The following is a 27,420-nucleotide window of genomic DNA, read 5'->3' on the forward strand; positions in this document are numbered from 1 at the left end:
GGGTTATACTTGTATAGCGCTTTTCTACTTTTTTAAGGAACTCAAAACGCTTTGACACTATTTCCACATTCACCCATTCACACACACATTCACACACTGATGGCGGGAGCTGCCATGCAAGGCACTACACTGCAAAAACTGACATCTAAGTAAGATGAAATATCTCCAATGAGGGTGATATTTGCTTATTTTCTGTCTGATAAGATCATTCTTCTCACTAAGCAGATTTGATGTTAGAGTGTTTTACTTGTTTTAAGGGTTTTGGTCCTAAATGATCTCAGTAAGATATTACAGCTGAGATTTGATGAGCTATATTGAGTAAAACATGCTTGAAACTAGAATATCAAGTGTTGCAAAGCTGTGTCATCAACACTCACAAGTATAAAACTACTTTTTTAAAGTAATCATTTCTTACTTTAAAAATGAAAAAAAAAATCATGATGCCGAGCGCATATCATTATGTCAAGATAATGGCACTAGCATTTACTTATTTAAGAATATTTTTCAACATATTGAGCAAAAAGGTCCCAAAAATAAATTTCTACCAAGAAAAGTGCACTTGTTATTAGTGAGAATATACTTATTTTAAGGTATTTTTGGGTTCATTGAGGTTAGCTAATTTGACTTGTTTTGGAAAGTCTTGACAAGCCGAAATGTCTTGTTCTATTGGCAGATAATTTTGCTTAGTTCAAATAAAATACCCCTAATATTTGTGTTTTTTTTTCTTGTTTTTGAACATTTAGTTTTTGCAGTGCAGAATGCTGGACGACAGCAAAGACTTACTGTGGAGCAAAGACGGCGTCCACAATGTACATCTGAACATGGTAAAAATGGTAAATGGGTTATACTTGTATAGCGCTTTTCTACTTTTTTAAGGAACTCAAAACGCTTTGACACTATTTCCACATTCACCCATTCACACACACATTCACACACTGATGGCGGGAGCTGCCATGCAAGGCACTACACTGCAAAAACTGACATCTAAGTAAGATTAAATATCTCCAATAATGGTGATATTTGCTTATTTTCTGTCTGATAAGATCATTCTTCTCACTAAGCAGATTTTAAGTTAGTGTGTTTTACTTGTTTTAAGGGTTTTGGTCCTAAATGATCTCAGTAACATATTACAGCTGAGATTTGATGAGCCTATATTGAGTAAAACATGCTTGGAACTAGAATATCAACTGATGCAAAGCTGTGTCATCAACACTCACAAGTATAAAACTACTTTTTTAAAGTAGTCATTTCTTATTTTAGAAATGAAAAAAAAAAATCATGATGCCGAGTGCATATCATTATGTCAAGATAATGGCACTAGCATTTACTTAATTTAAGAATATTTTTCAACAAATTGAGCAAAAAGGTCCCAAAAAAAATTTCTACCAAGAAAAGTGCACTTGTTATTAGTGAGAATATACTTATTTTAAGGTATTTTTGGGTTCATTGAGGTTAGCTAATTTGACGTGTTTTGGAAAGTCTTGACAAGCCGAAATGTCTTGTTCTATTGGCAGATAATTTTGCTTAGTTCAAGTAAAATAGCCCTAATTTTTGTATTTTTTTTTTCTTGTTTTTGAACATTTAGTTTTTGCATTGCAGAATGCTGGACGACAGCAAAGACTTACTGTGGAGCAAAGACGGCGTCCACAATGTACATTGGTAAAAATGGTAAATGGGTTATACTTGTATAGCGCTTTACTACTTTTTTAAGGAACACAAAACGCTTTGACACTATTTCCACATTCACCCATTCACACACACATTCACACACTGATGGCGGGAGCTGCCATGCAAGGCACTACACTGCAAAAACTGACATCTAAGTAAGATTAAATATCTCCAATAATGGTGATATTTGCTTATTTTCTGTCTGATAAGATCATTCTTCTCACTAAGCAGATTTTAAGTTAGAGTGTTTTACTTGTTTTAAGGGTTTTTGGTCCTAAATGATCTCAGTAAGATATTACAGCTTGTTGCTGAGATTTGATGAGCTATATTGAGTAAAACATGCTTGGAACTAGAATATCAAGTGTTGCAAAGCTGTGTCATCAACACTCACAAGTAGAAAACTACTTTTTTCAAGTAATCATTTCTTATTTTAGAAATGAAAAAAAAAAATCATGATGCCGAGCGCATATCATTATGTCAAGATAATGGCACTAGCATTTACTTAATTTAAGAATATTTTTCAACAAATTGAGCAAAAAGGTCCCAAAAAAAATTTCTACCAAGAAAAGTGCACTTGTTATTAGTGAGAATATACTTATTTTAAGCTATTTTTGGGTTCATTGAGGTTAGCTAATTTGACTTGTTTTGGAAAGTCTTGACAAGCCGAAATGTCTTGTTCAATTGGCAGATAATTTTGCTTAGTTCAAGTAAAATAGCCCTAATTTTTGTATTTTTTTTTTCCTGTTTTTGAACATTTAGTTTTTGCATTGCAGAATGCTGGACGACAGCAAAGACTTACTGTGGAGCAAAGACGGCGTCCACAATGTACATTGGTAAAAATGGTAAATGGGTTATACTTGTATAGCGCTTTTCTACTTTTTTAAGGAACTCAAAACGCTTTGACACTATTTCCACATTCACCCATTCACACACACATTCACACACTGATGGCGGGAGCTGCCATGCAAGGAGCTACACTGCAAAAACTGACATCTAAGTAAGATGAAATATCTCAAATAAGGGTGATATTTGCTTACTTTCTGTCTGATAAGATAATTCTTCTCACTAAGCAGATTTTATGTTAGAGTGTTTTACTTGTTTTAAGTGTCTAAATGATCTCAGTAAGATATTACAGCTTGTTGCTGAGATTTGATGAGCTATATTGAGTAAAACATGCTTGAAACTAGAATATCAACTGTTGTGTCATCAACACTCACAAGTATAAAACTACTTTTTTAAAGTAATCATTTCTTACTTCAAGCATGAAAAAAAAAATCATGACTTTGACACAATTGTGTCTCATATTAACAGATGACAGCCAAATTGACTTTGCTGTTTTATTTTCAATGAAACAATAGAAAATATGTACTCATATAGTAGTACAGTTGTTATTAGTGAGAATATACTTATTTTAAGGTATTTTTGGGTTCATTGAAATTAGCAAATTTGACTTGTGTTGGAAAGTCTTGACAAGCCACATTTTCTTGTTCTATTGGCAGATAATTTTGCTTAGTTCAAATAAAATACCCCTTATTTTTGTTTTGTTTTTTCTTGTTTTTGAACACTGACTTTTTGCAGTGTGGCCGTTATCCTTAACAACTGGTGGGAAGACGCAAGTTATAGGATTATAGGGCGCATTAAAGGAGTCACATATTATTATTATTTTTTTCTAAATGTAAAATCAATCAATCAATATATGTTTATTTATATAGCCCTAAATCACAAGTGTCTCAAAGGGCTGCACAAGCCACAACGACATCCTCGGTTCAGAGCCCACATAAGGGCAAGGAAAAACTCACAACCCAGTGGGACGTCGATGTGAATGACTATGAGAAACCTTGGAGAGGACCGCAGATGTGGGTTACCCCCCACCCCCTCTAGGGGAGCCCGGATGCAATGGACGTCGAGTGGGTCTAGTATAATATTGCCTTGTGGTCTACATCAGTGTTTTTCAACCACTGTGCCGCGGCGTGAGATGCAGTCTGGTGAGCCGTGGGAGATTATGTAATTTCACCTAATCGGGTTAAAAATATTTTTTGCAAACCCGTAATAGTCTGCAAATGATGTGTTGTTGCTGAGTGTCGGTGCTGTCTAGAGCTCGGCAGAGTAACCGTGTAATACTCTTCCATTTCAGTAGGTGGCAGCAGGTAGATATTACTTTGTAGATGTCGGAAACATGATTTGTCAGGATCACAATATGACAGCGTGTAGGTAAAAAGGTAACTAACGCTTAAACCAAAAATAAACAAAAAGGTGAGTGCCGCTAAGAAAAGGCATTGAAGCTTAGGGAAGGCTATGCAGAACAAAACTAAAACTGAACTGGCTGCAAAGTAAACAAAAACAGAATGCTGGACGACAGCAAAGACTTACAGCGTGTGGAGCAGATGGCGTCCACAAAGTACATCCCGTACATGACATGACAATCAACAATGTCCCTACAAAGAAGGATAGCGTCCACACAACTTAAATAGTCTTGATTGCGAAAATAAAGCAGGTGCGGGGAATAGCGTTCAAGGAAGACATGAAACTGCTACAGGAAAACACCAACAAAACAGGAAAAGCCACCAAAATAGGAGCGCAAGACAAGAACTAAAACACTACACACAGGAAAACAGCAAAAAACTCAAAATAAGTTATAGTGTGATGTGACAGGTGGTGACAGTACACCTACTTTGAGAAAAGAGCTGTAGTGTTGCATGCTTGGTTATGCTTTAAAGTCATATCCAACAATTGCGAGAATGACTTTTTACTGTCAATATCGGCAACTGAGTTTAATTTTTTTATGTTTTCTGCTGGTGGTGTGCCTCGGAATTTTTTCAATGAATGAAATGTGCCTCGGCTCAGAAAAGGTTGAAAAACACTGGTCTACATAACATTTAATGGTGGCTCTTTGGTCAAAATGTTGCATGGATTATGTTTTACGGATCATCTTCAAGCCGCTTTCTGACAGTGGGCGGTCTTATTTACGTGGCTCACCTTCGACAGCGTCTTCTCCCCGTCATCTTTGTTGTAGCGGTGTAGCGTGCAAGGACGGGAGTGGAAGAAGTTTCAAAAGATGGCGCTAACTGTTTTAATGACATTCAGACTTTACTTCAATCATTAACGGCGCAGCATCTAATTATCCGGAAACAACAACAACACCGGAAATGTGTCCCGTGAAAAACCGTCCGACCTGAACCCTCTAATAACTAAAGTTCCTTGGATGAATAATGTAAACTCACTACACCGGTATGTTTTAGTGCTTTCATGGCGAGTTTACTGACAAGATATATGTAAGAACTTTACGCTACTTTATATTAGAAATGGCAACAGCGGAGGATGAATGTCCCTTCACAAGAAGATAGAGAAAAATAAGAAGCTTATCGACTGTGGCATCGACACGGACTACAATGGCAAACGCCCTCAATTTTTCAGGATTTATGCAGATCCCAAATACAGATCAGCAGGTACCAGAAGGTAAGAAAAGTTGGTTTTACATAATATTGCGAGACAAAATGTCACGTAACATGTCTGCTAATAGGTAATGTTTTGGCAGGTGCCTTTACATTCCTAATACATATATATATACAGTCGTGGTCAAAAGTTGACATACACGTGTAAAGAACATCATGTCATGGCTGTCTTGAGTTTCCAATTATTTCTACAACTCTTATTTTTTTGTGATAGAGTGATTGGAGCAGTTACTTTTTGGTGTGAGCAAATGTGCTGGGTCAAAAGTATACATACAGCAATGTTAATATTTGCTTACATGTCCCTTGGCAAGTTTCACTGCAATAAGGCACTTTTGGTAGCCATCCACAAGCTTCTGGTGGAATTTTTGACCACTCCTCTTGACAAAATTGGTGCAGTTCAGCTAAATGTGTTGGTTTTCTGACATGGACTTGTTTCTTCAGCATTGTCCACACGTTTAAGTCAGGACTTTGGGAAGGCCATTCTAAAACCTTCATTGTAGCCTGATTTAGCCATTCCTTTACCACTTTTGACGTGTGTTTGGGGTCATTGTCCTGTTGGAACACCCAACTGTGCCCAAGACCCAACCTCCGGGCTGACGATTTTAGGTTGTCCTGAAGAATTTGGAGGTAATCCTCCTTTTTCATTGTCCCATTTACTCTCTGTAAAGCACCAGTTCCATTGGCAGCAAAACAGGCCCAGAGCATAATACTACCACCACCATGCTTGACGGTAGGATAGGTGTTTCTGTGATTAAAGGCCTCACCTTTTCTCCTCCAAACATATTGCTGGGTATTGTGGCCAAACAGCTCAATTTTTGTTTCATCTGACATCACATGGACAAAGATAAGACCTTCTGGAGGAAAGTTATGTGGTCAGATAAACAAATATTGAGCTGTTTGGCCACAATACCCAGCAATATGTTGGGAGGACAAAAGGTTAGGCCTTTAATCCTAGGAACACCATGCCCACCGTCAAGCATGGTGGTGGTAGTATTATGCGCTGAGCCTGTTTTGCTGCCAACGGAACTGGTGCTTTAAATGGGACAATGAAAAAGGAGGATTACCTCCAAATTCTTCAGGACAAGCTAAAATCATCAGCCCGGAGGTTGGTCTTGGGCGCAGTTGGGTGTTTTAACAGGACAATGACCCCAAACACACATCAAAAGTGGTAAAGGAATGGCTAAATCAGGCTAGACTCAAGGTTTTAAAATGGCCTTCCCAAAGTTCTGACTTGAACATGTGGACAATGCTGAAGAAACAAGTCCATGTCAGAAAACCAACAAATTTAGCTGAACTGCACCAATTTTGTCAAGAGGAGTGGTCAAAAATTCCACCAGAAGCTTGTGGATGGCTACCAAAAGTGCCTTATTGCAGTGAAACTTGCCAAGGGACATGTAAGCAAATATTAACATTGCTGTATGTATACTTTTGACCCAGCACATTTGCTCACATTTTCAGTAGACCCATAATAAATTCATAAAAGAACCAAACTTCATGAATGTTTTTTTGTGACTAACAAGTATGTGCTCCAATCACTACATCACAAAAAAATAAGGGTTGTAGAAATTATTGGAAACTCAAGACAGCCATGACATCCTGTTCTTTACAAGTGTATGTCAACTTTTAACCACAACTATATATATATATATATATGTATATATATATATATATATATATATATATATATATATATATATATATATATATATATATATATATATATATATATATATATATATATATATATATATATATATTAGGGATGTAAAGGTTTTATAAATACCGTGGTATTTCAGTTTCAAAATGTTCGCAATATTGTGATAATTAGTGAGTGTAATTCTCTTTTGGTGTTTGAGTTTCATCGGGTCTGTAAATAAACTACATCTCCCAGAATCCTTTGCACAGCACGGAAACGACAGGGTAGGGGCATCGAACGGCGCAAGCAGAAAGTGTGTTGGTACTCGTCGTAGATAACATGCATTGTTGTTTGGACATGAAATCTGTCCATAACTGGTTGAGTTATTTTGCTGACAACCAGGAAAACAACAAAACATATCCTCTGAAAGTCTGCGTTCTGGCAAAGCCAAGCGCACCACTTTCGAGCGTTTCCAAGGCGACACAGAGCCAGAGCACGGCGTGAAATCACCAAAAAAATGAAAAAAAGTTCAACGCAGGAAATAAGGGGACACTTAAAAGCTACTTGATACATTCTCAATCCATCCAAGTGCTTTTCAACCACGTCGCGGGGGGCTGGAGCCTATAGGGTTTTTGCAGATGACTTCACATCCATTTTTCTTCTTTGTGGCTTAATTCACACAATGGTCAAGTTTTTCCTCTGGTGAGGGTGGTCGCATTTTTTTCTCCTCCCGTCTTCTCCTTGCTTGCTCTCTTTGTCTTGTCTTGTCTTGTCTACACTTTTTTTGAAGCCTCTTTCTTTGCGCTGTCCTCCAAATCTAAACATCAGACATGGAATTGATCAGCTGGACTCTCGACTCGATTGACAAAATCTTTTCGCCGAGGAAAAGAGGTTCGGGGGAGCCTGGCTGCCCTGATGGAACCATTGCTGCGGGGTACGTGAGAGATTCCTGGGACAAATGGAGAATCATGTGCCTCTCAGTCCTTTCCATCGAGGACGCGGAAGACATCTACCTATTTGAAACCATGATTGTGGGGCACCTGCTGATTGGGCTGGGCATTGCTCTGGTGTATGGTCAAATTCGCAAGACGATGGCAGCCACTCAAGGAGCCCAAAGGCTGTTCGTCGCAATGGAAGGATTGGGTCGGGCTGTGGGATCCCAGTCTGGGGCGATTTCTGAACTGAATCGCAAGATGGATTACATCATGGAGAAGCTTGTTGAAAGGGAAAAATTGGATCTGAGAGCCAACATGGACGAATAGAACAGACAAGCCATTGTAATGTCTGCTCGCGGAAAAACAAAAATCCTAATCTACGATTTGACTCCCTCGAATGGCCTTGACGCTGCAACAACAGGAGCAGGCTGTTCTGAAAACACCCCCGAGAACTCTCAAAGATGAACGCTTTAGACCTCCCTCCCTCCTCAACGACACCTGGAAGTCAAACTTTTCTTGCATTGCATGCAGAACGGCCCCGGGCTTATGGACAAAACACCAGTACACCCAAAGACAATGGGCATATACACAAACACACACCCCACCCCCACCCAACGCCTTCACCACCGCTTGATTCCCCTTCGGGGTGATGGACGGCTGAGTAGCGCTTTATAGCAGCAGGCCGGCCTCCAGGGCCCCAACTCCCCCCCCTCTGTTGCGAGTTGTTGTGATTATATGTAACTTGTTTATGTGTGCTATGGCGAATTCGTTTTTTTCCCTTGGACTCAGTCTGGACCCCCTCCCGAGGGTCCAGCCTTTGACTGATATTTTTTACTCTTCCCCCCTTTCCCAATATCACCTTTTTCCCACCTTTTTTAAGGAGCGCCGTAAGTGGCTGATCCGTTGGCGGTCCTGTTCTTGTCTCCCTGTAACGTATGTCTGCTCTTAGTGGGACTGTGCCGAAAATGTAATTTCAGTTCATATATGTCTTGTACATGTTAAAGAATGGACAATAATAAAGCATCCTGATCCTGATCCATCCTGATACTGTGTCAAGTTTGAGCAGAAAATGTCTTATCGCTGTTCTGTTCCTGGGTTGGTTTGAGAAACTTTTCTGTGATGCACTTCACATCCATTTTTCTTCTTCGCGGCTTAATTCACACGATGGTCAACCATCTTGAGCGTAGCATTAAAACAAGTAAGAATGAATGTCAAGTTTGAGCAGAAAATGTCTTATCGCTGTTCTGTTCTTGGGTGTTCCAGTCGTTCAAATAGAGAGCTAGAAAAGAGCTTTCATAGAGCCCTGAAATAAGTCTTTCATCAAGGTAATAAAGTTAGGGAAATAACGAAAGTGCGTGGAAGGAAATGGCTCTCAGAAATATAATTTTCATCATCTTGTGGAATACAGTCGTACCAAGCTTGTGTCTGCAGTGATCACTTTGTAAAATGTTTGTTTGAACATTTGATTTGTTTGAGAAACTTTCTGTGATGCAATCGTGTTTACTCTCTACTATATTAGTAGTGTTTGACAGCAGAACTTAATGTAGAGAAAGGACCATTTTTTTTTTTGTGGTTGCTATCTTAAATATAACTCCGAAGATCTGGTTGTCCAAATAAACTAACGTCATGTTAAGTCCTAGGAATAAATATTGTGATTGTTGGTCCAATCCACCGAATTTTCTTTCTCGATTTTCATAACAGAAACTAAAAGCTTAGTTGTTGTTGTGCAGGAAAGCCAATTAGTGCTTTACTCGACACACATGACCACATTATAGCGCATTTGGTGATAATTGTTAGCATCAAGAAAATATCCTTAATAGTATTAATTAACTGGATGAATACATCTTACCGGCTCAACAGCATCAACTATATCTTGATATCGCTAGCAAAGGACCATGCTGAACAACAGTGACATATACAGCTAAATAATGAGACAAAATATGAAATTCACATCATAAAAACTACTGCAGACATGAATAGTAGATAAGACTAATATTTGTAGCAGGAAATTGACTTCAAACAAACGTATCCTTTTTCTCATTAGAGTCACGATGACAGCAGCACGGCACTCGTTATGTCAACCAAATACGTTGCTTGCCGACGCACGAATAAATCCAACTTTGCCTTTCACGGATTTATGTTTAATTTGTGGAGCCCTCAGATGTAAAGACATGATGTGCCTTCAATCTTTTCTTCTGGGAATATCGTAAGTGTCAAGTGAAGTGAGGTAGCAGTAACCTCTTGGTGAATTGCAAGAGGACAAGCAAACTCCATACAGAAAGATCCCGAGCGCAGGATCGAACCCAGGACCTTCGCATTGTGAGGCAGACGCACTAACCCCTGCCCCACCGTGCTGCCCACACAAACACAAAGCGTTTCGGATAGTGACACCCATTATCTACATTTTTAAGCTACATTGAACAGTGTGGGTGAAGTGTCTTGCCCAAGGAAAAAAACGGTAGTGACTTCAATGTCGCGAGCTGGATTCGAACCAGGAACCCTCAAAATTCTGATCGGCTGCTCTACCATCTGAGCCACGGCGACCCAATGAATTGTGCTACAATTAGATCGCGGGCATGGTGGGCTTTGACTTCATGGGTGATCTTGTCACTCTGTTATTTTGGTGGTGTAATGTGGCAGTTATCATTATGCTAAGTTCACACCAACGGCGCTTTAACGGCGCTTTAAAGCGGCATGCAAAGCAGCGTTTTAGCGTAACAAAGCCTGATTAAAGCGTGAGGGTCGTAATGGATGGTGGGAAAGCTTGTAGTGAAGCGGGACATGCGGCAAGTTCGCCAAAATTTTTTAAACGGTTTTAAAAAATTCTGCGCTCTGTCAAGAATGGAATAAAGCGCCGAGAGCGTATGAAAGCGTGAAAAAGCCTGACAAAGCTCAGCAAAACTTGACTAAAAGCGTAGGAAAGCTTAACAGATCTTGGTTCAAAGCGCGGACCCCAGTCTACAACTACAAATAGGAAGTGACTGTGATATTGACTAGTGACATTGAAACGTTTATGTAAAACCAACACAGGATTACAAATCCATTCTCTTTTGCATCATTGCCTTTTTTATACGATGATCATTGTTTCTGTACTTCTGCTGTTTGATGTTGCAGTTTGACATTACTGTCTATCATTTTTCTGTATGAAAATGTTAATAATAAAGAGAATATGTTACGTTTTATAAAAGAAATGCCTTTTATTATTTTCAACTAGCATAAGAAATGAAATATATATATTTATTAAGATGACAAAAATAAAAGAAATGAAGATATAAAACATAATATAATGGAAAAAAAAGAGAAGTTGAAAAAATAAATGAATATAAAAAATGGGTGGATAATTGCCTTTTATTATTTTCAACTAGCATAAGAAATGAAAGATAGATATTTATTAAGATGACAAAAATAAAAGAAATTAAGATATAAAACATAATATAATGAAAAAAAAGAGAAATTGAAAAAATAAATGAATATAAAAAATGTGTGGATATTGCCTTTTATTATTTTCAACTAGCATAAGAAATGAAAGATAGATATTTATTAAGATGACAAAAATAAAAGAAATGAAGATATAAAACATAATATAATGAAAAAAAAGAGAAATTGAAAAAATAAATGAATATAAAAAATGTGTGGATAATTGCCTTTTATTATTTTCAACTAGCATAAGAAATGAAAGATAGATATTTATTAAGATGACAAAAATAAAATAAATTAAGATATAAAACATAATATAACGAGAAAAAAAAGAGAAATTGAAAAAATAAATGAATATAAAAAATGTGTGGATAATTGCCTTTTATTATTTTCAACTAGCATAAGAAATGAAAGATAGATATTTATTAAGATGACAAAAATAAAAGAAATGAAGATATAAAACATAATATAACGGAAAAAAAAGAGAAATTGAAAAAATAAATGAATATAAAAAATGTGTGGAAAACAGTATACTGAGTTTTTCACATTGTTTTCTTATTTTTGTTGTAACAATGCACAACAGAGCTTGATAATCGTGTCAGAGCCTGATTTAAAGCGTCAGGATCGCATCAAAGCATAATAAAGTTCAATAAAGCGTAATCAAACGTATCAAAGCGTGATTTAAAGTGTATCAAAGCGGGATCAAAGCGTGAGGAACGGTAACAAAGCGGCAACTAATTCGTATCAGAGCGTATCAGAGCGTATCAAAGCATAACATTACTTCAGAGATCGGGATATTCGTGGAAAAATTGACAAAAATGACGGCGCTTTGCTCGCCGCTTTAAAGCGCGGCAAGCGCCGTTGGTGTGAACCAGGCATTAACAACTGTCGGGGTGAAGGATTTTGATTACACAAAAAGTTCACGTGAGGAAACGTGAGGAAACGTGAGCAGGTTCACGTCGTCCAAGCCGCGACTACGGCACAACTTTCTTTGTGCGACGGCGTCCTCGGTTAAAGGAGGGACTCACAGTACACATCAAGGCGATAGTGCCGGATCCTCTTCTGGCTGCCCAGCGCCGGGTGGAACGCCTCGCAGCTCAATGCCGCCCCGTTGTCTTTCCTCTCAACCGGGATCCGGATGGTGCTGGATACGCTGAAGGTCTTCCCGTTGTCCTGCTGGGAAACCACACCTGGGGAAGAAAGAGAAGATGAGATGACGGGAAGTTAATAAGACAGCCGAGGGACGCCATGAGACCAGTTAGCCGCCCAAATGTCCCCCCCTGCTGAGACTTGGCCGTAGCGGTGGGGGGTCTCGCCAAGGAACAGACAGCAGGAAGACTCTCCAAGTGAAAGTGACTGACGGATGAGTTTTTCAAGGCAGCAGCAGGCGTTTCTAATTCATGGCAATTAGAAATGGCGGAGCTGCTTGTGTGCAGATGATGAATCAACACAGTCCTTGTGGGTGCGAGAGAGGCAGAGGAAAATAAAAGATGCAGAAATAAAGAAGGGACGGAAAATGACTGTAGGACCAAAAAGTGTAATGTATTATCCGGACTATAAGGCACACTTAAAATCATTTTTTTCTCTCTTAAAACTCGACAGTGCGCCTTATAACCCGGTGCGCCTAATATACCGAATAATTCTGGTTTTGCTCACCGACTTTGAAGCAATTTTATTTGGTACATGGTGTAATGATAAGTGTGACCGGTAGATGGCAGTCAAACATAAGAGATACGTGTCGACTGCACTATGACTCAAGTAAACAACACCAACATTTTATATGTTCCACTGAAAATATAGAACATTACACACGGCGCTAAAAAAATCTATCAAAATGTTTTAGTACGACTTTGGTAAGCTATGAAGCCGCACCGCTTGATGGATTGTACTGTGCTTCAACACAGGAGTATTGTTATGGTGTGTGTATAAGGTAAGACATATCTGGCGTTCTGTTTCGCAATATTATGCAAAAGCAACTTTTCTTACTTTCTGGTACCTGCTGATCTGTATTTGGGATCTGCATAAATCCTGAAAATTGGTAGTCCGTGCCGATTCCGTAGTCGATTAAGCTTCTTCTTTTTCTCTATCTTCTTGTTATGGGACATTCATCCTCCGCTGTTGCCATTTGTAATATAAAGTAGCATAAAGTTCTTACTTATATCTGTCAGTAAACTCGCCAAACTGTGCAATCAGCGATTACACGCCAACTGGACAATAGTTATCATCTTTATTTACATATTTAATCCAAAATAAGATGCCTGCACAGCATAGGAGGTAGGAAATGCTGACTCCCACCCCCTCAGCACACTGGGAACCAGCATTACTCCTCTCTAGTCAGTTCACTAGTCACTTTATACTTTTTACTGTCTCGTTTTTTCTACATTGCCTCTTAGAGTGGTCTTAGGCCATATTGCATATTGTGTATATTGTGTCGATTTTGTATATTGTGTGGTTTCTTCTTTTTTTTAAATGCAAAGCACCTTAGGGAAGCAACCTAAATTTCATTGGACCTGTACCTGTACATGCACAATGACAATAAAGATCATTCATTCATTCATTCATGAGAGCACTAAAACATACCGGTGTAGTGAGTTTACATTATTCGCCCAAGGAACTTTAGTTATTAGAGAGTTCCGGACAATTTTTTTACGGGATACATTTCACACTTTGTTGTTGTTTCCGGATTAGGAGATACTGCTCCGTTACTGATTGAAGTAAAGTGTGAATGTCATTAAAACAGTTAGCTCCATCGGGATGGTTCCTGCTGGCCCCACCATGGACTGGACTTTCGCTGATGTGTTGTACTTTCACAATATTATGTCAGACCCACTCGACATCCATTGCTTTCGGTCTGGCCTAGAGGGGGGGGGGGGGGGGGGTTACCCACATATGCGGTCCTCTCCAAGGTTTCTCATAGTCATTCACATTGACGTCCCACTGGGGTGAGTTTTCCTTGCCCGTATGTGGGCTCTGTACCGAGGATGTCGTTGTGGCTTGTACAGCCCTTTGAGACACTTGTGATTTAGGGCTATATAAATAAACATTGATTGATTGATTGATTGATTGATCTTTTGACACTTCTTCCACTCCCGTCCTTGCACGCTACACCGCTACAACAAAGATGACGGGGAGAAGACCATGAATTAATTTACGTGGACCCCGACTTAAACAAGTTGAAAAACTTATTCGAGTGTTACCATTTTAGTGGTCAATTGTACGGAATATGTACTGTACTGTGCAATCGACTAATAAAAGTTTCAAAAAAAGACGCTGCCGAAGGTGAGCCACGTAAATAAGACCGCCCACAAAACGGCGCATCCGGAAGCGACTGTCAGAAAGCGACTTGAAGATGATCTGTAAAACATCATCTATGCAACATTTTGACCAAAGAAACACCATTACATTTTATATAGACCACAAGGAAGTGTTTTACATTTAGAAAAAAATAAAATAATAATATGACTCCTTTAATGCGCCCTATAGTCAGGTGCGCCTTATATATGAAAAAATATTGGACATAGACCATTCATCGGCGGTGCGCCTTATAATCCGGTGCGCCCTATGGTCCGGAAAATACGGTAAGTCTATTTTGACACTGTTTTCACAAGTGTGGAGGGGGGCGTGGCCTGCGGACCTGCAGCGAAGCGGGGTGTGCCAGGACCGGCTTCCTCAACAGCAAGTTTGCAGAGCTGTCATTCAAAGACAGACTTCCTAGCTTTGCCTTGGTCCCCAGCCGGTTAGACGACTGCAGACCTTACCAAATAGTGGGGCGGGCCCCCCTGGGCTCGGGGAACATGCTTTTTTTGCCGTACCAGACTACGATGAAGCATACGTAGCCCTTGGCTTCACTGTAACCACGGTGGGAGACCAGGAAAGACCGGTGTGTTGGCTCCTTTAATGTTAATGAGCTTACAATGTTATGCAGAGGTATATACAGTACATCCATCCATTTTCTACCGCTTGTCCCTCTCGGGGTGGCGGGGGGTGCTAGAGCCTATCCCAGCTGCATTCGGGCGGAAGACGGGGTACATCCAGGACAAGTCGCCACCCCATCGCAGGGCCAACACAGACAGACGGACAATATTCACACTCACACACTCTAGGGCCAATTGAGTGTTGCCAATCAAGTTATAACAATTTTATAGGCAAATAATACTTTTTATAGTCACGGTGGAGAATATATATATTTTTCTTCCTAGGGGGGTTAACATAAAATGAATGAGAAGCACCGGATTACGGTAATGGCCTTCTCACTGGGCTCTCTAAACGAGCTGTAAAGCGGCTGCAGTACATCCAGGATGCTGCTGCTCGAGTCCTGACTAGAACCAGGAAAGTTAGTCCAGCGCTTAGGTCACTGCACTGGCTTCCTGTTGCTCAGAGAATAGACTTTAAAACAGCTCTGCTTGTGAATAAGTCTTTTCACGGTCTTGTGCCAAAGTACATCTCTGACTGGTAAGAACTATATGAACCACCTCAGTGGCCTAGTGGTTAGAGTGTCCGCCCTGAGATCGGTAGGTCGTGAGTTCAAACCCTGGCCGAGTCATACCAAAAACTATAAAAAAATGGGACCCATTACCACCCTGTTTGGCACTCAGCATCAAGGGTTGGAATTGGGGGTTAAATCACCAAAAATGATTCCTGGGCGTGGCCGCTCACTGCTCCCCTCACCTCCCAGGGGGGTGATCAAGGGTGACGGGTCAAATGCAGAGAATCATTTCGCCACACCTATGACAATCATTGGTACTTTGACTTAACCCCGGGCTCAGTCAGAGAACCTCAGGGAGTGGTCTCCTGCCGGTGCCGAGAGTCAGGACCAAACATGGTCCTGACTTGGTCCCTATTTGAGGCTGCGTCCTAAAAGATGGTATAGTCTTCCAGAAGATTCAAATCCAGGCTGAAAACACTTTTATTAATTGTGCATATGACAACTGAAAGTATTTTATCAACAGTATTTGAATGATTTTCAATCAATCAATCAATCAATCAATCAATGTTTATTTATATAGCCCTAAATCACAAGTGTCTCAAAGGGCTGCACAAGCCACAACGACATCCGCGGTACAGAGCCCACATACGGGCAAGGAAAAACTCACAACCCCAGTGGGACGTCGATGTGAATGACTATGAGAAACCTTGGAGAGGACCGCATATGTGGGTAACCCCCCCCCCCCCCCCCCCCCCTCTAGGGGAGACCGGATGCAATGGACGTCGAGTGGGTCTGACATAATATTGTGAAAGCCCAGTCCATAGTAGATCTAACATAATAGTGAGAGTCCAGTCCATAGTGGATCTAACATAATAGTGGGAGTCCAGTCCATAGTGGATCTAACATAATAGTGGGAGTCCAGTCCATAGTGGATCTAACATAATAGTGTGAGAGTCCAGTCCATAGTGGATCTAACATAATAGTGAGAGTCCAGTCCATAGTGGATCTAACATAATAGTGAGAGTCCAGTCCATAGTGGATCTAACATAATAGTGAGAGTCCAGTCCATAGTGGATCTAACATAATAGTGTGAGAGCCCAGTCCATAGTGGATCTAACATAATAGTGAGAGTCCAGTCCATAGTGGATCTAACATAATAGTGAGAGTCCAGTCCATAGTAGATCTAACATAATAGTGAGAGTCCATTCCATAGTGGATCTAACATAATAGTGTGAGAGTCCAGTCCATAGTGGATCTAACATAATAGTGAGAGTCCAGTCCATAGTGGATCTAAAATAATAGTGTGAGAGTCCAGTCCATAGTGGATCTAACATAGTAGTGAGAGTCCAGTCCATCCGGTCTCCCCCTCTAGGGGAGACCGGATGCAATGGACGTCGAGTGGGTCTGACATAATATTGTGAAAGCCCAGTCCATAGTAGATCTAACATAATAGTGAGAGTCCAGTCCATAGTGGATCTAACATAATAGTGGGAGTCCAGTCCATAGTGGATCTAACATAATAGTGAGAGTCCAGTCCATAGTGGATCTAACATAATAGTGTGAGAGTCCAGTCCATAGTGGATCTAACATAATAGTGAGAGTCCAGTCCATAGTGGATCTAACATAATAGTGAGAGTCCAGTCCATAGTGGATCTAACATAATAGTGAGAGTCCAGTCCATAGTGGATCTAACATAATAGTGAGAGTCCAGTCCATAGTGGATATAACATAATAGTGTGAGAGCCCAGTCCATAGTGGATCTAACATAATAGTGAGAGTCCAGTCCATAGTGGATCTAACATAATAGTGGGAGTCCAGTCCATAGTGGATCCAACATAATAGTGAGAGTCCAGTCCATAGTGGATCTAACATAATAGTGAGAGTCCAGTCCATAGTGGATCTAACATAATAGTGAGAGTCCAGTCCATAGTGGATCTAACATAATAGTGAGAGTCCAGTCCATAGTGGATCTAACATAATAGTGAGAGTCCAGTCCATAGTGGATCTAACATAACAGTGAGAGTCCAGTCCATAGTAGATCTAACATAATAGTGAGAGTCCAGTCCATAGTGGATCTAACATAATAGTGAGAGTCCAGTCCATAGTGGATCTAACATAATAGTAGTGAGAGTCCAGTCCATAATGGATCTAACATAATAGTGAGAGTCCAGTCCATAGTGGATCTAACATAATAGTGAGAGTCCAGTCCATAGTGGATCTAACATAATAGTGAGAGTCCAGTCCATAGTGGATCTAACATAATATTGTGAGAGTCCAGTCCATAGTGGATCTAACATAATAGTGAGAGTCCAGTCCATAGTGGATATAACATAATAGTGTGAGAGTCCAGTCCATAGTGGATATAACATAATAGTGTGAGAGTCCAGTCCATAGTGGATCTAACATAATAGTGAGAGTCCAGTCCATAGTGGATCTAACATAATAGTGTGGGAGTCCAGTCCATAGTGGATCTAACATAATAGTGAGAGTCCAGTCCATGGTGGATCTAACATAATAGTGTGAGAGTCCAGTCCATAGTGGATCTAACATAATAGTGTGAGAGTCCATTCCATAGTGGATCTAACATAATAGTGAGAGTCCAGTCCATAGTGGATCTAACATAATAGTGAGAGTCCAGTCCATAGTAGATCTAACATAATAGTGAGAGTCCAGTCCATAGTGGATCTAACATAATAGTGAGAGTCCAGTCCATAGTGGATCTAACATAATAGTGAGAGTCCAGTCCATAGTGGATCTAACATAATAGTGAGAGTCCAGTCCATAGTAGATCTAACATAATAGTGAGAGTCCAGTCCATAGTGGATCTAACATAATAGTGAGAGTCCAGTCCATAGTGGATCTAACATAATAGTAGTGAGAGTCCAGTCCATAATGGATCTAACATAATAGTGAGAGTCCAGTCCATAGTGGATCTAACATAATAGTGAGAGTCCAGTCCATAGTGGATCTAACATAATAGTGAGAGTCCAGTCCATAGTGGATCTAACATAATAGTGAGAGTCCAGTCCATAGTGGATCTAACATAATAGTGAGAGTCCAGTCCATAGTGGATCTAACATAATAGTGAGAGTCCAGTCCATAGTGGATCTAACATAATAGTGAGAGTCCAGTACATAGTGGATCTAACATAATAGTGAGAGTCCAGTCCATAGTGGATCTAACATAATAGTGAGAGTCCAGTCCATAGTGGGGCCAGCAGGAGACCATCTCATCAGAGATGTCCCCAACCGATGCACAGGCGAGCGGTCCACCCGAGTCCCGATTCTGCATTTTAATTTGAATTATGATTGTTGTAGTGATGGTTTTATTTTGTGATTTTAATTTTCATCACGATTATGTTTATTATTTTATTATAATATTATTTTATTATTTATTATACAATTTTCCGTAAAGCACTTTGAACGAATTGTGCTCTATAAATAAGTCTTGATTTACTATAGTGATGTGTCGGGTACCACAGAAACAGTTTTTTGAGGCAGTTCTCCGAGGAAGGTATTTGAAGTGAACATGTACGTTTATTTTTTTCTCGGTTTTTTTTTCCTGTTAAAACCACCCGTGATTGGTCAGAATGTGTGTCGCAAGCAGGAGAGGTAAGAAAAAGGGAAACAGGACAAAAAAGCCGAGGCGAAAGACTCATCAACTGCGTTGAGTTTTGCAAATTTGAATGAATATTTAGTTGTGTAGTGTTTTATCAACCTAAATTACTCAAATGTATATCATTAAAAAAAACCATTAGGAATCTTGCTATGGTACAAAGTTTTAAAGACCTACCAGGAATCTCCCGGCCATTTCTCATCCATCGCAGCGTGGCGGCCGGCTTGCTGCGGGGCGACACGCAGCTGAGCTCCACCTCGCCGCCTTCCACGGCGTCCTGCTTCACCTCCACGGTGGGTGTCTCAGGGGGGACCAGCACGGCCAGCGTGGCCACCTGGTGGTGCGTGGCGTCCGTGTAGAGCTGGCAGAAGTAGCCGCCCTCGTCCGACACGCTCACGTTGGTCAACGTGATGCGCACCAGCCGCGGCGTGAAGAGAACCATCTGGAAGCGGTCGTCTTTTAGGGCTGGGGAAAATGTGGGGAGGGCAACAAGACATTTTAGGGAGGTGAAAAAGATTCACAGTTTGAGAATAAGTAACATAATATTTGCATGAAAAAGATGACAACGGTAAAAGTTTATACGTACAGTATGATAAGATTCACACATGCATATAAACCAGACGTGTCCAAACTTTTTGACTTTTGGGCCGCAATGGACTACAGAAGTTTGGCCAGGGCCCGAAAGCTGACTGCATATAAAGTAACTATATATATATATATTAGGGCTGCAAAATCGATTATAAAAAATAGTTGCCGATTAATTTAGTCATCGATTCGTTGGATCTATGCTATGCGCATGCGCAGAGACTTTTTAATATATATATATTTTTTTTTTAAAATAAACCTTCATTTATAAACTGCAACATGTACAAACAGCTGAGAAACAATAATCAAAATAAGTATGGTGCCAGTATGCTGTTTTTTTTCAATAAAATACTGGAAAGGATAGAAATGTAGTTTGTCTCTTTTATCCGATTATTAATCGATTAATCGAAGCAATAATCGACAGATTAATCGATTATCAAATTAATCGACAGTTGCAGCCATAATATATATATATATACACTACCGTTCAAAAGTTTGGGGTCACATTGAAATGTCCTTATTTTTGAAGGAAAAGCACTGTACTTTTCAATGAAGATAACTTTAAACTAGTCTTAACTTGAAAGAAATACACTCTATACATTGCTAATGTGGTAAATGACTATTCTAGCTGCAAATGTCTGCTTTTTGGTGCAATATCTACATAGGTGTATAGAGGCCCATTTCCAGCAACTATCACTCCAGTGTTCTAATGGTACAATGTGTTTGCTCATTGGCTCAGAAGGCTAATTGATGATTAGAAAACCCTTGTGCAATCATGTTCACACATCTGAAAACACTTTAGCTCGTTACAGAAGCTACAAAACTGACCTTCCTTTGAGCAGATTGAGTTTCTGGAGCATCACATTTGTGGCCAGAAAAAGAGAACTTTCATCTGAAACTCGACATTCTATTCTTGTTCTTAGAAATGAAGGCTATTCCACTAAATTGTTTGGGTGACCCCAAACTTTTGAACGGTAGTGTATATATATATATATTAGGGCTGTGAATCTTTGGGTGTTCCACGATTCGATTCAATATCGATTCTTGGGGTCACGATTAGATTTTTTTTCAATTCAACACGATTCCCGATTCAAAAACGATATAAGACCCACTTTTAGTCTCTGGCTTTTCACACTACGTGAGTTGTGTGGTCCTCTGTGTTTTTAAATTTTGATTTCTATTGATTGTTTTAAACGGTTTTACACTTTAAAATCGTTTTTAATCATATTTATTTGTATCCATCCAGGCAGCAGCCTAAGCAGGGAAGCCTAGACTTTCCTCTCCCCAGCCACTTCGTCCAGCTCTTCCCGGGGGATCCCGAGGCGTTCCCAGGCCAGCCGGGAGACATAGTCTTCCCAACGTGTCCTGGGTCTTCCCTGTGGCCTCCTACCGGTCGGACGTGCCCTAAACACCTCCCTAGGGAGGCGTTCGGGTGGCATCCTGACCAGATGCCCGAACCACCTCATCTGGCTCCTCTCCATGTGGAGGAGCAGCGGCTTTACTTTGAGCTCCCCCCGGATGGCAGAGCTTCTCACCCTATCTCTAAGGGAGAGCCCCGCCACCCGGCGGAGGAAACTCATTTGGGCCGCTTGTACCCGTGATCTTGTCCTTTCGGTCATAACCCAAAGCTCATGACCATAGGTGAGGATGGGAATGTAGATAGACCGGTAAATTGAGAGCTTTGCCTTCCGGCTCAGCTCCTTCTTCACCACAACGGATCGATACAGCGTCCGCATTACTGAAGACGCCGTACCGATCCGCCTGTCGACCTCACGATCCACTCTTCCCTCACTCGTGAACAAGACTCTGAGGTACTTGAACTCCTCTACTTGGGGCAGGGTCTCCTCCCCAACCCGGAGATGGCACTCTACCCTTTTCCGGGCGAGAACCATGGACTCGGACTTGGAGGTGCTGATTCTCATCCCAGTCGCTTCACACTCGGCTGCGAACCGATCCAGCGAGAGCTGAAGATCCTGGCCAGATGAAGCCATCGGGACCACATCATCTGCAAAAAGCAGAGACCTAATCCTGCAGCCACTAAATCGGATCCCCTCAACGCCCTGACTGCGCCTAGAAATTCTGTCCATAAAAGCTATGAACAGAATGGGTGACAAAGGGCAGCATTGGCGGAGTCCAACCCTCACTGGAAACGTGTCCGACTTACTGCCGGCAATGCGGACTAAGCTCTGACACTGATCATACAGGGAGCGGACCGCCACAATCAGACAGTCCGATACCCCATACTCTCTGAGCACTCCCCACAGGACTTCCCGAGGGACACGGTCCACAAAGCACATGTAGACTGGTTGGGCAAACTCCCATGCACCCTCAAGGACCCTGCCGAGATTATAGAGTTGGTCCACAGTTCCTCGACCAGGACGAAAACCACACTGTTCCTCCTGGATAAGAGGTTCGACTACCTGAATAGACTTTACCGGGAAGGCTGAGGAGTGTGATCCCACGATAGTTGGAACAAACCTCCAGTTCTCCTTCTTAAAGAGAGGAACCACCACCCCGGTGTGCCAATCCAGAGGTTTATTATCCTTAGCTCCATTGGTAGAGATAAGGATAATATTTGAATATTGTTGTGCAGCACTTTGGAAAAAATGTTTGTTGTTTAAATGTGCTATACAAATAAAGTGAAATAAATAAATAAAGTGGATTTATGTCAATGTGAAAAGTTGGAGTTGGTAAAGTATACCATTGATTGATTGATTGATTGAGACTTTTATTAGTAGGTTGCACAGTGAAGTACATATTCCGTACAATTGACCACTAAATGGTAACACCCGAATAAGTTTTTCAACTTGTTTAAGTCGGGGTCCACTTAAATTGATTCATGATACAGATATATACTATCATATATACTATCATCATAATACAGTCATCACACAAGATAATCACATTGAATTATTTACATTATTTACAATCAGGGGTGTGGAGGGAGGGAGGGGGGGGGGGGGTATGGACATCAAGTAGTGGACATAGAGAGAGAGAGAGAGAGAGAGAGAGAGAGAGAGGGAGAGAGAGAGAGAGAGAGAGAGAGAGAGAGAGAGAGAGAGAGAGAGAGAGAGAGAGAGAGAGAGAGATCAGAAGGCATAAGAAAAAGAAAAAGTATCTGCATTTGATTGTTTACATTTGATTATTAGCAATCCGGGGAGGGTGTTAGTTTAGGGTTGTAGCTGCCTGGAGGTGAACTTTTATTGCGGTTTTGAAGGAGGATAGAGATGCCCTTTCTTTTATACCTGTTGGGAGCGCATTCCACATTGATGTGGCATAGAAAGAGAATGAGTTAAGACCTTTGTTAGTTCGGAATCTGGGTTTAACGTGGTTAGTGGAGCTCCCCCTGGTGTTGTGGTTATGGCGGTCATTTACGTTAAGGAAGTAGTTTGACATGTACTTCGGTATCAGGGAGGTGTAGCGGATTTTATAGACTAGGCTCAGTGCAAGTTGTTTAACTCTGTCCTCCACCTTGAGCCAGCCCACTTTGGAGAAGTGGGTAGGAGTGAGGTGGGATCTGGGGTGGAGGTCTAGAAGTAACCTGACTAGCTTGTTCTGAGATGTTTGGAGTTTAGATTTGAGGGTTTTGGAGGTGCTAGGGTACCAGGAGGTGCATGCGTAATCGAAAAAGGGTTGAACGAGAGTTCCCGCCAGAATCCTCAAGGTGCTTTTGTTGACCAGAGAGGAAATTCTGTAGAGAAATCTCGTTCGTTGGTTAACCTTTTTGATTACCTTGGTTGCCATTTTATCACAGGAAAGGTTAGCCTCTAGAATGGAACCTAGGTAGGTGACCTTGGTCCAGGCATTGAAAGCACATACATTCGCCGGGAACGTTTCCATTCATTCCCCACCTTCGCCGCAATTAGTGTTTCCTATTGTTTGTCAGTGAATAACTTTTTAGATTTGGCAACGTTTTTTGTTTTTTTTCCTTCCCTGGGAAAGTAAACACTTCTTCACAAAGTTAGAGACAGGTTACATTGTCGTTGAACGCAGCACGAACGCCGCCAACAGCGCTCAAAAGAAGAGGCAGTGACAAAAGAGGATTAGAGGTGGCCGACATGCGACAATTTCCTCTTTGTTAGCCAAGAAAGAGTTGAAACGTCGGTTGAAAGGCTGCTCGGGGAAAAAAAAAGCCTGCTAACAATGTCGCGCTCGCTCGATGCGTATGGATTCTCGCAAATACCTACAGGAACGACTAAATATTGACGCCTCAATTTCCCTGCGCCTCGCTCTTCGCTTTGTTTCGCCTTTTGTCTCCCGGGGGGGGGGGGGGGAACATCTCCTTATGCACTGCCGCCAGACCAACTCTCGCAGACACCTTTGTCACAACACCCGAGGTGTAGATATTGCTTTTTGTGTGTGCGGAGGAAGAAGAGCGGGCGAGTAAAATGAACTAATAAAGCTATCTAATGCGGTAAGCCGAGGGAGGAAATACTACAAACAGAGAAAGGAAAACTAAAGGAAGCTGCAGTCTGCATACTGGTAGGCACAAAAAGGTCCACCTACTCAGTGGCCGCCCTGAGATCGGTAGGTCGTGAGTTCAAACCCCGGCCGAGTCATACCAAAGACTATAAAAAGGGGAGCCATTACCTCCCTGCTTGGCACTCAGCATCAAGGTTTGGAATTGTGGGTTAAATCACCAAAAAATGACTCCCGGGCGTGGCCACCGCTGCCGATTGTATTGTACCATATGTTCCGACAAGAAATCTGCGTTCAAAGAACTCCGGCTTATTAGTGATTCCCAGAGCCAAAAAAAAGTCTGCGGGCTATAGAGCGTTTTCTATTGGGGCTCCAGTACTCTGGAATGCCCTCCCGGTAACAATTAGAGATGCTACCTCAGTAGAAGCATTTAAATCCCATCTTAAAACTCATTTGTATAATCTAGCCTTTAAATAGACCCCCCTTTTTTAGACCAGTTGATCTGCCGTTTCTTTTCTTCTCTCCTCTTCTCCCCTGTCCCTCGCGAGGGGGAGTTGCATAGGTCCGGTGGCCATGGATGAAGTGCTGGCTGTCCAGAGTCGGGACCCCGGGTGGACCACTAGCCTGTGCATCGGTTGGGGACATCTCTGCGCTGCTGACCCGTCTCCGCTCGGGATGGTTTCCTGTTGGCCCCGCTGTGGACTGGACTCTCGCTGATGTGTTGGATCCACTGTGGACTGGACTTTCACAATGTTATGTCAGACCCACTCGACATCCATTGCTTTCGGTCTCCCCTAGAGGGGGGGTTACCCACATATGCGGTCCTCTCCAAGGTTTCTCATAGTCATTCACCGACGTCCCACTGGGGTGAGTTTTTCCTTGCCCGTATGTGGGCTCTGTACCGAGGATGTCGTTGTGGCTTATGCAGCCCTTTGAGACACTTGTGATTTAGGGCTATATAAATAAACATTGATTGATTGATTGATTGCTCACTGCTCCCCTCACCTCCCAGGGGGGTGATCAAGTGGTCAAATGCAGAGAATAATTTCGCCACACCTAGTGTGTGTGTGACAATCATTGGTACTTTGGTACTCGCCCGCCTGCAGCTCGTGCAGAACTCTGCTGCTAACACAGACCCGCAGACGTGAGCACATCACCCCTATATTAGCGTCCCTTCACTGGCGCCCTGTGCGTTACCGAATCAATTTTAAACTCCTTTTATTTGTTTTTAAATGTCTAAACAACCTCGCGCCAACATATCTCTCCGACCTCCTTCAGCCTTACTACCCCACCCGATCCCTAAGATCAGCCGATCAGCTGCTAGTGACGGTCCCTGACACAAAGCTGAAGCTTAGAGGTGACAGAGCTTTCGCCGCTGCTGCTCCCAAGCTCTGGAACGACCTAGCTCTTAGTGTTAGACAAGCCTCCTCTCTTCCTGTTTTTAAAACATACTTTTATTCCATGGCTTTTAACATTGAGTGATATCCATCCTGCAATGGCGCCCCATAATACACCTGCTGTGAACCTGTTTTTATGTTTTTATGTTTTATTTATTTATTTTTTATCGTGTTCTGTTTGTGTTGTGTTGTGTTTGCTCGGTTCTCGTATTATCTTTTAACCTGCCCATTGTACAGCATTTCTGCTACCCCTGTGGTAAATTTTAAATGTGCTTTATAAATAAAGTTGATTTGATATATATATATATATATATATATATATATATATATATATATATATATATATATATATATATATATATATATATATATATATATATATATATATATATATATATATATATATATATATATATATATATATATATATATATATATATAGTCAAGGTTTCTGTGGTTTATCCATTATACAGTGCTCAATACCGGGCTGGAGCGGAATATACGTTGGGTCAGGAAAAAACACAGAGGCTATATCATCCCTACAAGCCTGTTTCGCAGGTTTCCCTGCAATAAAACCCCATGACTTGCAGGGAAACCTGCGAAACAGGCTTGTAGGGATGATATAGCCTCTGTGTTTTTTCCTGACCTTACGTATATAGCAGGGGTCCCCAAACTTTTTGACTTGGGGGCCGCACTGGGTTAAAACAATTTGGTCGGGGGCCGGGCTGTGTGTGTGTATCCATCCATCCATTTCCTACCGCTTGTCCATTTTTGTGGTCGCGGGGGGTGCTGGAGCCTATCGCAGCTAGATTCGGGTATATATATATATATATATATATATATATATATATATATATATATATATATATATATATATATATATATATATATATATATATATATATATACATATATATATATATATATATATATATATATATATATATATATATATATATATATATATATATATATATATATATATACACTACCATTCAAAAGTTTGGGGTCACCCAAACAATTTTGTGGAATAGCCTTCATTTCTAAGAACAAGAATAGACTGTCGAGTTTCAGATGAAAGTTCTCTTTTTCTGGCCATTTTGAGCGTTTAATTGACCCCACAAATGTGATGCTCCAGAAACTCAATCTGCTCTACGGAAGGTCAGTTTTGTAGCATCTGTAACGAGCTAAAGTGTTTTCAGATGTGTGAACATGATTGCACAAGGGTTTTCTAATCATCAATTAGCCTTCTGAGCCAATGAGCAAACACATTGTACCATTAGAACACCGGAGTGATAGTTGCTGGAAATGGGCCTCTATAAACCTATGTAGATATTGCACCAAAAAGCAGACATTTGCAGCTAGAATAGTCATTTACCACATTAGCAATGTATAGAGTGTATTTCTTTCAAGTTAAGACTAGTTTAAAGTTATCTTCATTGAAGAGTACAGTGCTTTTCCTTCAAAAATAAGGACATTTCAATGTGACCCCAAACTTTTGAACGGTAGTGTATCTCTACTTAAACTACTCACCAGATGGAAACCGGACAGATATGGTTTTAGTTTTTGGTACCCTTACAGTCCAGTATATTCCCGGCATCAACAAAAACACTGCAGTCCCCTTGACAATGGCATTCCAAAACTGAGACCGAAACCTTTGTGCAAACAAAAGCCAGCAAAGGGTTTAACACGGTGAACTGAGGTGACCCATACCACTTGTTGTACCGTACACACAGTAATTGTTAGAGAAACACAGATAACTTGAAATGGCAACTAAATGTCACACTCCCGTCCCAGTCCAAGTTGAGTCTTTATAGCCTGGCTCTCATTTGCATGCTGAGTAGAGTCCATTTGGTCACTTCCACCGCAC

At 41.0% G+C, this 27,420-nt stretch overlaps 1 protein-coding gene across 2 annotated transcripts in view; it reads right to left on the reverse strand.

Moving 5' to 3' along the window:
- LOC133660446 (cell adhesion molecule 4-like) overlaps positions 1-27,420 on the reverse strand; it is a 534,597-nt gene that overhangs the window by 13,059 nt on the left and 494,118 nt on the right. For both annotated transcript variants that reach the window (XM_062063951.1, XM_062063950.1), the window contains exons 3-4: positions 19,327-19,614; positions 12,137-12,298 (exon numbers count right to left, since the gene is read on the reverse strand). In XM_062063951.1, the coding sequence (XP_061919935.1) occupies positions 12,137-12,298; positions 19,327-19,614 (450 nt within the window). The remainder of the gene's footprint in view (positions 1-12,136; positions 12,299-19,326; positions 19,615-27,420) is intronic.

Source organism: Entelurus aequoreus, linkage group LG11 (genome assembly GCF_033978785.1).
Source record: "Entelurus aequoreus isolate RoL-2023_Sb linkage group LG11, RoL_Eaeq_v1.1, whole genome shotgun sequence".
NCBI classification, from domain to species: Eukaryota; Metazoa; Chordata; class Actinopteri; order Syngnathiformes; family Syngnathidae; genus Entelurus; species Entelurus aequoreus.